We start from the raw sequence: 11,232 nt of genomic DNA, 5'->3' as shown, positions 1-11,232 counted from the left end.
TTACCATGCACAAGGACTCAATCCTGGGGTCCTCTGCAAGGGGAAGCTTCACAAGTGGTGGAGCAGTACAGCAGGTGTCTCTTTCTCTCTCCATCTTCCCTTCCTCTCTCAACTTCTCTCTGGAGCTAAAGAGATTAAAAGAAAAAGAAAAAACACTAAAGGGCAGGAGGTAGATAGCATAATGGTTTCGAAGAGAGACTCATGCCTGAGGCTCCAAAGTCCCAGGTTCAATCCCCCATACCACCATAAGCCAGAGCTAGCAGTGCTCTAGTGTAAATAAATAAATAAATAAATAAATAAATAACTTTTTTCTCTTTTACTTGATAGGACAGAACATTCATTTCCCTCTCCAAGTGTATATTCTTATGACTAGAGTGTCATTTTCTTCCTTTCTACTGCAGGGCAAATTCAAGTACCAAAGACAGTATTCAAAAAGAAAAGACATCACAGAAAAGTCAGAATTAGATTTTATTTCACATTGATAGAAATCCTGAAAAAGACTGACATTTCCCCACACTATAGCACATTTCAACAGAATATTTGTCATAGATTACAGCCTGCTGATTTGTATAACTGAAACAGCAGCCTACACTCTTCAAGGTAAAGTAAAATGACTTAGTAAATGATTGTTTAAAAATTTAATCTAGACATAAACATATGGCTTCTTTATTAACATTCTATATAGTCCATTCCCCAGTTATTCCCATTACCAATTAGCACCCATTACAAAGATGCAATCCAAGCAGTTACTGTAATCAATGTGGAATACAGCAAGAAACTTGTTAACACACTGCAGAAATTTTGAGCATTGTTGCTACATGTAATATGGTAATTATACCGCATTTACTGAGTCCTAATTAAAATTATTCCCCATAAATTTGTTTTGAAACAATTTTTACCAGTGATCTAAACTGAAACCTCCATTTAAAAATCAAATAGCTATTTTTTATGTTTGCACAATTAAAAAAAAAACACACAACTAGAGTGAAAATTTCAAATAAATCCATTTTCAGATAAAAGTAAAGCATATTCTTCTAATGGACTGTTCATCTTCTACAGTAGTTGGAGTACTTGAGTTCAAACATACATATAAACTGCATATACTAAAATTCTTAGAGCAGAAAATATTAGAAATTACAGTTTTAAACATACCAGAACATACTAGATGACCTGTTTTTGTTGACAGAAAAGCAAAACCACAGAATAACACATTACCTGGATTGAATCTCACAAGTAAAGAGGTCTAACTCTGGACTAAGGTGCAGCTTAAGAACCAAGTAGTATAGGAAAGTTAAAGTGATGTCTAGTTTTCTTTATGAAGTACAGTATAAATATATTTTAAATACAATTATGTCTTTGATTTGGGGTATCAAGTCATAGCATGTACTGACAGCAGATGTCTATGGCAAGGAGGCAATATTTGGTCTGTTACGAAAGATAATAAAAAGAGACAAAACATTTCTAGAGATGAGAAAACAAATAGAAATGACATTGGGGGAAAAATAATCCTGGTCCCCCAAATAAACTGAAGAGAGCATTATTACTCCTTATTGACACTTAGAAGCATTATCCCCAATAATCAGGAATAATATAATACCACCTCATTTTTATTATGTTTCACAATCATTAAGTATATATGAATACATATATAAAAATACAGATACTGCATGATGACTAAGCAATTTTGGACAAAATCCAGACTGTCACATCATTCATAAATCATTTACATCATAACTATTGTTCATTTATACCTGAACAAGTTTTCATAAGCTCAAAACTTTCAACAATGTAATAAAAAATTGGGGGGCTACAGCTATATTATTCTCTTGATGAGTTACAGTTGGGAAAAAAGCAAGTTGCTTTACCTAATTTAATACTAGTGTAATCTGGACCGTATTATATAAATACATGTATAGAAACCTAAAAGATCATAAATTTCCCACAAGGAGGTATTATTTAGTCTATGTCATTGGTGTGTATTTGCAAAACATCTTTAACACTGCAAACATTAGTTTAAAGATTGGGCACAGGGAAAGGTTTATAATCTACTACAACGATGCTGGTGTACATCTACACTGAAGGCCTTTTACTGAAGTCAGTCAATTGGAGGTAGGAGTTTATCAATGAATTGCTTGATGTCCATCATTTCCTGTTTGGAATAAAATGATTTTTAACAATCGGTCACAAATCAGACATTAAAACCCATTAAAATGCAACTCATTACTTCAATGGTGCATACAGATAAGGCAAAACCACATCCATACTATAATAAAAAGTTGTAAAAGAGAAATGAAGCACTAGTAGACATATTAGAACATCCCTATGATAATTATACACTGAAGTAATAGAGCTCATGTGTCTAGTCCCATGAGAATGGTCTATATTTTACACTTAGTCAAATTAAAATATAGAGGGGAAGGCTTGGCTGTGACAACTACACCAAGAAGTCTCAGTAAATAAACAATTATTGTCCACTAAGTATCAGTATTTTTTAACATTCCCTCATTAAAATGACATGACAGTGAAGACACTTTGTGCTTCTCACAAGGATTTACATACAACCAGTCACTTGAAAGAGAGCATGTGTCTCATAGGTCTGGAAAAATGAAAATTAGTATGATGAGTATTTATTAGAAGAACCCCCCTCACCTTTTTTTTTTTTTAGAGGGAAGAAAATTGGTAAGATTTAGTCAAGTAAGATCTGGAATGAACTAGTCAGGAAGAAACTCAACCATCAGCATGGTGTTATTATAACTGAAGAATAATTTAGCAAATCACTAAGAGTAAACAGAAAGATCTAGAGAAATGGGGTCATAAGAACACATTTTTCCCCCAAGACTAATTAATGTATATGACCCTTGTTTTCAGGGGATGGAAAACAAGTGACACAGCTTACCAACATCACTCCAGCACATGTATTGTCAAGGACTGAATTTAGGACTTCATGATTTAGGGTTCAATGCTTTACCTAGTGTAACACTTCCCAGACCACAGTGATTCTTAACTGATCAACAATATTTTTAATCATTCTAAAACTAGTATAGGCCTGAGCTTCAGACAGATAGTTCCAGCATCCCATTTTTGTTATGAGGGTGTACCGATATTAATATACTCACTAAACTCTTTATCACTTTCTGGTTATCATAAAACTGATCCTTCTACCCAACTTTGTGAATGGTATTCTCTTAGTCACCTGAACTAGAAATCTAAGACATCGTCTCTGAAACATGGACAAGCATGAGGTCCTGAGTTTCATCCACAGCATAAACAAATCTTAAGAAATAAACTGTTGTCCAGGTTCAGAGAACTTTAAAAAAAAATTTTTTTATATTTTATTTTATTTATTTATTCCCTTTTGTTGCCCTTGTTGTTTTATTGTTGTAGTTATTATTGATGTCGTTGTTGTTGATAGGACAGAGAGAAATGGAGAGAGGAGGGGAAGACAGAGAGGGGGAGAGAAAGACAGACACCTGCAGACCTGCTTCACCGCCTGTGAAGGGACCTGCCTGCAGGTGGGGAGCCGGGGGGCTCGACCTGGGATCCTGACGCATGTCCTTGAGCTTAGTGCCACCTGCGCTTAACCCGTTGTGCTACAGCCCGACTCCCCAGAGAACTTTTTAAAAACTTTCAAATATAATACCTACCACATTCCACAGACATCCAGCCTTCCCTACAAAATTGTCTATTTAAGCTTCCAGGTGTTAGAAAATCAGTGAATATCTGCTGAAGTAACTTTGTTTGTTGAATAAACTTTGATCTAAATCCCAATAATCAATAATATTTCAATGCAAATTCTATCTCATTTAAAATATAATAGTAGTAAAAAAATTTTAATATCACAAGGAAAAAGCTATAGACACAAGTCTATAATCACTAGTTCCAAACATTTACCTGGTGACATGAACTATGCATCATGCCTTCATAGGTTTTGAAGGTTACATTGGCAGGATTTACCAATGTTTTTAGCTTTTCAGCAGTAAGAGAGCCAAACATTAGTGGAACTAACGGGTCACAAACTCCATGGCACTGAAGAATAGAAATATCTCTATTAACGCCACTGATGGGGCCCTGCAAAAGAGAGACTAGAATTATTCTTTCTTTCTTCCTTTTTTTCTTTCTTTCTTTCTTTTTTTAACCAAAGCACTGCTCAGCTCTGGCTTGTGGTAGTACGAGGGATTAAACCTGAGACTTTGGAGCCTCAGGCATGAGTCTCTTTGCATAACCATTATGCTATCTACCCCCACCCGAAATACAGTTCTTTCTATCCCTGTACTCCATGTCTTTATTTAAACCTCTTTTTAAAAAATATTTATTTATTCCCTTTTGTTGCCCTTGTTGTTTTATTGCTGTATTTATTATTGTTGTTGTTACTGATGTCATCATTGTTGGATAGGACAGAGAGAAATGGAGAGAGGAGGGCAAGACAGAGAGGGGGAGAGAAAGATACCTGCAGACCTGCTTCACTGCCTGTGAAGTGACTCCCCTGCAGGTGGGGAGCCGGGGGCTTGAACCAGGATCCTTATGCTGGTCCTTTCACTTTGCGTCACCTGCACTTAACCTGCTGCGCTACTGCCTGACTCCCTTTATTTACACTTCTACAGGACATATGAGCACTCTGTCATGTAAGTTTTTCTAATAAATTAACTGTAAAAGACTGTACCTTAATTACCTTTTAAAATTATTTTGGATAGAGACAGAAATTGAGAGGGAAGGGGGAGGAAGAGAGAGGCAGACACCTATAACACTTTCACTGCTCATGAAGCTTCCCCCCTGCAGGTGGGGATGGGAGCTTGAACCTGTGTCCTTGTGTACCATTATGCATACACTAAGCCAGGAGTGCCACCAACCAGCCCTTTAATCACTTTTTATATTTTCAATGTCTTGACATGAGAGTATGTTTTAGTTAAATCATGTTTTCTGTCTGTCTCTCTCTCTTTTATCCCTTAGTTGTTGGGGGTGGAAAGCGGGGGCCAGGGGGTGGAAAAAGCCACTGGCAGCAGTGGAATCATAAGAAAACAAAAAGTATCTGGAGTTCAATCCTCTATAATGCACATATAGAGTGACGCTCTGGTTTTCTCTCTGCTGTGTAAATAAATTAAAAAAACAACTTTTTTTTAAGGACAACTAATTAAACTGTGGGCTTTTGGTAGTTAAAATGAGTCAATAGCAACAGATGCACTCGTGGTGTGCAATGTCAACAGTGGTGAGGTTGCATGAATATTGGACACAGGGTAGACAGGAACTATCTGTTTAATTTTTGTTCATTAAAAATAAAAAAATTATTGGACTGGGGGAGACAGCATAATGCTTATGCAAAAAGATTCTCATGCCTGAGGCTCAGAGGTCTCAGGTTCAATCCTTAGCAACACCAAAAGCCAGAACTGAGCAGTGTTCTTCTCTCTTTAAGGTAAGTACTTCAAATAACAATAATGATCCTCTCCCTCTCCCCAACATTACTGTGGCATGCATCACGTAAGATACCTGTGGGAATGAAGCACGCAGTGGAAGCCAGCAACTGAGTGCAGTGATCCCTGCCAGTTTCTGCTGTGTGTTAAGAGCAGTGTATAATGACAAAGCGCCTCCCTGGAAAAACAAATGGTAAACATCAGCAGAACACATCCTCTGGATTTTTATAGTTAATATTCATTTAAAAAATAAAAGAAACACACACACACAAAATTACAGCCCTGGAGGTAGCACAGTAGATAAAATAGCTGGATATTCAAGCATGAGGTCCTGAGTTTGACCCCCGGCAATCCATGTGCCAGCGTGATGCTCCAGTTTTCTCTTTCTCATAGATAAACAAATCTTTAACAGAAAAAGATACAGTAAAAGATAGACCAGAGTACTGCTCAGTTCTGGCTTATGGTGGGAGGTGGGGCATTGAACTTGGGAACTCAGAGCCTCAGGCATGTAAATTTTTTGCATGAAAGTTGTGCTGTTTACCAGCCCAGATAAATAAATCTAGAAAAAAAAAGAAACAACTGGATATTGTTATTCTAAGACAATACACTCCAGGGGCCAGGAGATAGTACAAATAAGCACTATATGGGAGGCCTTAGGTTCAAGCCCTGGCTCCACATAACACTGAGGGAAGCACCAGATGGTGGAGCAGTGCAATGGTGTTTCTCCCTCATTCTCTCTCTCTCTTTAAGATTTTATTTATTTACTAATGAGAAAGACAGGAGGAGAGAGAAAGAACCAGACATCACTCTGGCACATGTGCTGCCGGGGATTGAACTCAGGACCTCATGCTTAAGAGTCCAAAGCTTTATCACTGCACCACCTCCCGGACCACCCTCATTCTCTTTAAAATAAAAAGAATGAAGGACTGGGTGGTGGTGCACCTAGTAGAACGCACATGTTACAGTGTGCAATGACCTAGATTCCAGCCCCCTACCCACCTGCAGAGGGAAAGCTTTGCGAGTGGTGAAGTAGTGCTGCACGTGTCTCCCTCTTTATCTCCCCTACTCTCTCAATTTCTGTCTCTATCTAACAAATAAATAAATATAATAAATAAATAGAATGAAAGTCAGCCCAGGAATAGTGGGATTACACACAAGTGTCTTTCCAGCACTACAAAATACTAATAATTTTAAAAAGAAAAATTTGCATCCTAGGACACAACCAATTTACACAATAAACTGATTTTTAAGACAACCTACAGGTGCAGATTCTCACTGAAGAGAAAAGTTGAAAAGCGAAAGAGCAGAGAGTATTCTCCTGGAGGAAACCTCAGTGAATTTTGGTCCATAGCAACAGATTCTGGGAGGGTGGGAGGGTTACAGGGAGGGTGGAGATCTGGTGCTCTATGGTGGAGCAGAGGATAGTGTGGTGGAGAGTAAGGTATGCTTACACCTATCTTCAGGAGATGTGAAACTGTTCCCGTGACAACAAACCTGTAAATCTATAAAGTGACAGAGAAATCTGAACGTATGAAGGATTCTTTTGACTTCTTTTTCTCTTTTGACTTAATACTTCTAGTTTATTCAAATTTAATTCAGCATTAAGAGTAGTAAATCAGTGATCAGGGAGGTGGAGCAGTGGATAATGCATTGAACTCTCAAGCCTGAGGTCCCAAGTTCAATCCCTGTCAGCACATGTACCAGGGTAATGTATGGTTCTTTCTCTCTCCTCCCTTTTTTTTTTTTTTTTTTTTTTAAAGTAGTAAATCAATCAATTTTATGTAACATAGTTTCTTTAAGAGCTCCAGTGGCGCAATCGGTTAGCGCGCGGTACTTATACATAGTTTCTTTAAAAAAACTCTTCCATAGGACCCCACCAATGTGTCCTGGAGCTCAGCTTCCCCAGAGACACACCTTACTAGGGAAAGAGAGAGGCAGACTGGGAGTATGGACCGACCAGTCAACGCCCATGTTCAGCGGGAAGCAATTACAGAAGCCAGACCCTCTACCTTCTGCAACCCTCAACGACCCTGGATCCATGCTCCCAGAGGGCTAGAGAATGGGAAGGCTATCATGGGAGAGGGTGGGTTATGGGGATTGGGTGGTGGGAATTGTGTGGAGTTGTACCCCTCCTACCTTATGCTTTTGTTCACTAATCCTTTCTTAAATTAAAAATTTAAATAAAAAAAATATATATATATATTAAAAAGCAAAAAAAAAAAAAACTCTTCCATAGCAAAAAGATTGAAACATTAGCTATCTAAATAATATACTAATGGTACTGACATACCATCAAAAATTTATCTTACCTGAGAAAATCCTCCCAAAATAATTCTGTTAGAAGGAATGCCATTCTTCACCTCTTGTTCTATCAAAGCTTTTACTAAAAACATGAAAGTTAGATTACCAGTACTTTAAAACTTACATTCTTAAACACATTTTCAAATATAAGTAATAGCAGTGAAACAAAATAAACAACAGTTCTTTCATCAAAAGATGGGGTGTTCTTTTACCTTTGGTAAATTCTAATCATATATATCTAATTGCTCCAACAAACTACAGGCATTTGTACCTAGAAATTGTCATGTTAATAGACTACATGACTTGCAATTAGCAATGTTTAAAGAGTTCACCATATAATTAGGGGAAAAAATGTGTTATTTTAAAGATGTAATTATTAACATGAGAGAGAAAGAGAGACATGGGAAAGAGAATCAGAGCACTCCTATGGCACATGGGATATAGTATGTGATCAAACTTGGAATCTCATGGTCTGAAGCCCCCTTAGGGCCAGGTTTTTGTTTTTTTGTTTTTTTCCCTCATAGTCCAGTCAATTGTGTGTGTGTGTGTGTGTGTGTGTGTGTGTGTGTGTAAACCAGGAATATTTTTATTTTGATTTGCAAAGTACTTTGATACACATATTGAATTTCCTACTTGGCAACTTCTAGATTTTCCTCATAATCAGTCCTATGTTTTTTGGCTAGCCTGTATTTTTACAAATTTATTTCCCTTGAGGTCCACTATTAGTCACAAAAAAAATGGCAAAAGAAAAAATTATCTCCTTTACTATTTCACATGTGCAAGAGTTTCATTTTTTTTTTTTAAATCCAACTTATATTTCCTTTCAAAAAAAATTAAACCAGCTTTTATCAGAACATTATTAAAAAAATCAAGAACCTGGGGAGTTGAGTGGTAGTGCAGCGAGTTAAGCGCAAGTGGCACAAACCCAAGGACTGGAGTAAGGATCCAGTTTGAGCCCCCGGCTCCCCACCTGCAGGGGAGTCGCTTCACAGGTGGTGAAACAGGTCTGCAGGTGTCAATCTTTCTCTCCCCCTCTCTGTCTTCTCCATCTCTCTGTCCTATCCAACAATGATGACAACAATAAAAACATGGGCAACAAAAAGGAATAAATATTTTTTAAAAAACTTAAAAAATCAAGAAACCAAATTAGAAAAAAAGAAGGGATATAGATACTTTGATAGTGGGTGTGGTATCTGTAATCTTGTAACCTATTATTAATCACAAATAAAAAATTAAATTAAAAAATGGGCAATATGTCTTTAAATAAGTAGAAAATACAATGAAGCCATCCATTCATGTAGGCTTGTTCACATTACATTCATTAATTTCTATGCTGTGACAGGAATCAAACCTAGGGCCTCATGCATGCAAGAGATGCATCCAGGACCAGACAGTGGTGCACCTGGTTAAGTGCATACATTACAGTGTGCAAGGTCCCGGGTTCAAGCCCCTGGTTCCCACCTGCAGGGAGGAAACTTCACAAGTGGTGAAGCAGGGCTGCAGGTGCTTCTCTGATTCTGTCTCTCATAAATAAAAATTAAAGAAAATAAAGACATGTATCCTACCACTGAGACAACTCCCTGTCCCAAATATTTTTCATATCAACTAGCATTCAAAATAGTTATTACTGGGAGTTGGGCGGTAGTGCAGCGGGTTAAGCGCAAGGTTCCTGGTTCGAGCCCCCGGCTTCCCACCTGCAGGGGAGTCGCTTCCCAGGTGGTGAAGCAGGTCTGCAGGTGTTTATCTTTCTCTCCCCCTCTGTCTTCCCCTCCTCACTCCATTTCTCTCGGTCCTATTTAACAACGACAACATCATCAACAACAACAATAACTACAATAATAAAACAACAAGGGCAATTAAAGGGAATAAATAAATATTTTTTTAAAAGTTATTACTGTGGCCCATAGGTGGCAGAGCAGATAAAGTACTGCACTCTCAAGGATGGGGTCCAGAGTTCAATCCCCAGCACAGCATGTGCCTGAGTGACGTTCTGGTGTCCCATGCCACTCTCATGAATAGGTCTTCTTAAAAAAAAAAAAAAAGTTATTACTTATGACAATTAGGATTTTTTTTTTTTAAACAACCACAAGGGTTATTACTAGGGTTTAGTGACTGCATGATGAATCCACTAATCCCAGCAGCCTTTTTTTTTTTTTTTCCTTTTTCTAGTAGAGACAGAATTTGAAAGGGAAGGGAGATAGATAGACATGGAAATGTGTGGTCCGGAAGGTGGCACAGTGGATAAGGCTTTGGACTCTCAAGCATGAGGTCCTGAGTTCAGTTTCCGGCAGCACTTGTACCAGAGTAATGTCTGGTTCTTTCTCTCTCCTATCATTTCTCATGAATAAATAAAATCTTTAAAAATATATATATATATAGACATGGAAAAAGAAAGCCACCTGCAGCACTGATACACCACTCATAAAGCCCCTTCCCACTCCCCTGCAGATGAGGACTGGGTGCACCACTGCCCAAGCCTCAGGGTAATTTAGTAACTATTGTTGTTTATTCATTTATAGGGTACAGAAAGATGAGTAGTGTCATATACTGGCTTGGAAATAACTCACCTTTTGAAAAATAAGTAGACTAAATCTATCTTGCTTTAAATATGAAAAATTCTCTGAACACCAGAAAATTCTGCTTTTAGTAATCCACACTAAACAGCTGGAAATAGCACGTGGTCTTTTCACTTATATTAATGTTAAAAGGTAAAGTTAGGGGGCCAGGTGGTGACGCACCTGGCTGAGCACACATGTTACAGTGCGCAAGGACCCAGGTTCGAGCCCCTGGTCCCCACCTGCAGGGGGAAAGCTTCACAAGTGGTGAGGCAGGGCTGCAGGTGTCTTTCTCTCTCCCTCTCTATCACCCCTTCCCTCTCAATTTCTGACTGTCTCTATCCAACAAAGATTAAAAAAAAAATACTGAGAAATGTTATGCATGTACAGACTATTGTATTTACTGTCGAATGTAAAACATAAATCCCCCCAATAAAGAAATTTTAAAAAAAAAGAAGGTAAAGTTACCTAAACACTTAACCTTAGAAACATAAATTTTAAGGGGCTGGGTGGTGGCGCACCTGGTTGAGTGCACGTTATAATGCACAAGGACCCAGGTTCAAGTCCCCAGTCCCCACCTATAGGGGGAAAGCTTCACGCGTGGTGAAGCAGTGCTGCTGGTGTCTGTCTCTCTTCCTCTCTACCCCCCCCCCCTTCCCTCCCAATTTCTGGCTGTTTCTATCCAATAAATAAATAAAGATAATAAAAAAAATTTAAAAAGAAACATAAATTTTGTTTTCCACATGATGAAAATGATTAAAAACTGCTCTCTTAGCTCTGGATTATATAATATAAATGCTATTAACTAGACTGATGGCCTGAATCCAATTCCTTGTACATGGCAATGTGTATATTCAACCAGTTGCACCACTGCCCATACATCAACATTTTCAATCTTAATCCAAGTCTCCATAATGAAGACAATGAACCACAACTTGTGTGTGTGATTATCAGGGCAAACAACTCAGAAT

General features: G+C 38.0%; 1 protein-coding gene across 1 annotated transcript in view; it reads right to left on the bottom strand.

Annotated features, from left to right (window-relative positions):
• Positions 1-449: 449 nt before the first annotated feature.
• The window catches only part of LYPLA1 (lysophospholipase 1), a 31,055-nt gene continuing 20,272 nt past the window's right edge, over positions 450-11,232 (bottom strand). Inside the window, exons 6-9 of the mRNA XM_007515982.3 lie at positions 7,715-7,788; positions 5,482-5,583; positions 3,892-4,068; positions 450-2,149 (exon numbers count right to left, since the gene is read on the bottom strand). Coding sequence (XP_007516044.2) covers positions 2,096-2,149; positions 3,892-4,068; positions 5,482-5,583; positions 7,715-7,788 — 407 coding nt within the window. The 3' untranslated portion in view covers positions 450-2,095. The remainder of the gene's footprint in view (positions 2,150-3,891; positions 4,069-5,481; positions 5,584-7,714; positions 7,789-11,232) is intronic.

The sequence above is a fragment of the Erinaceus europaeus genome, chromosome 1 (genome assembly GCF_950295315.1).
Source record: "Erinaceus europaeus chromosome 1, mEriEur2.1, whole genome shotgun sequence".
NCBI classification, from domain to species: Eukaryota; Metazoa; Chordata; class Mammalia; order Eulipotyphla; family Erinaceidae; genus Erinaceus; species Erinaceus europaeus.
This window is presented reverse-complemented; position numbering and strand designations above follow the sequence as displayed.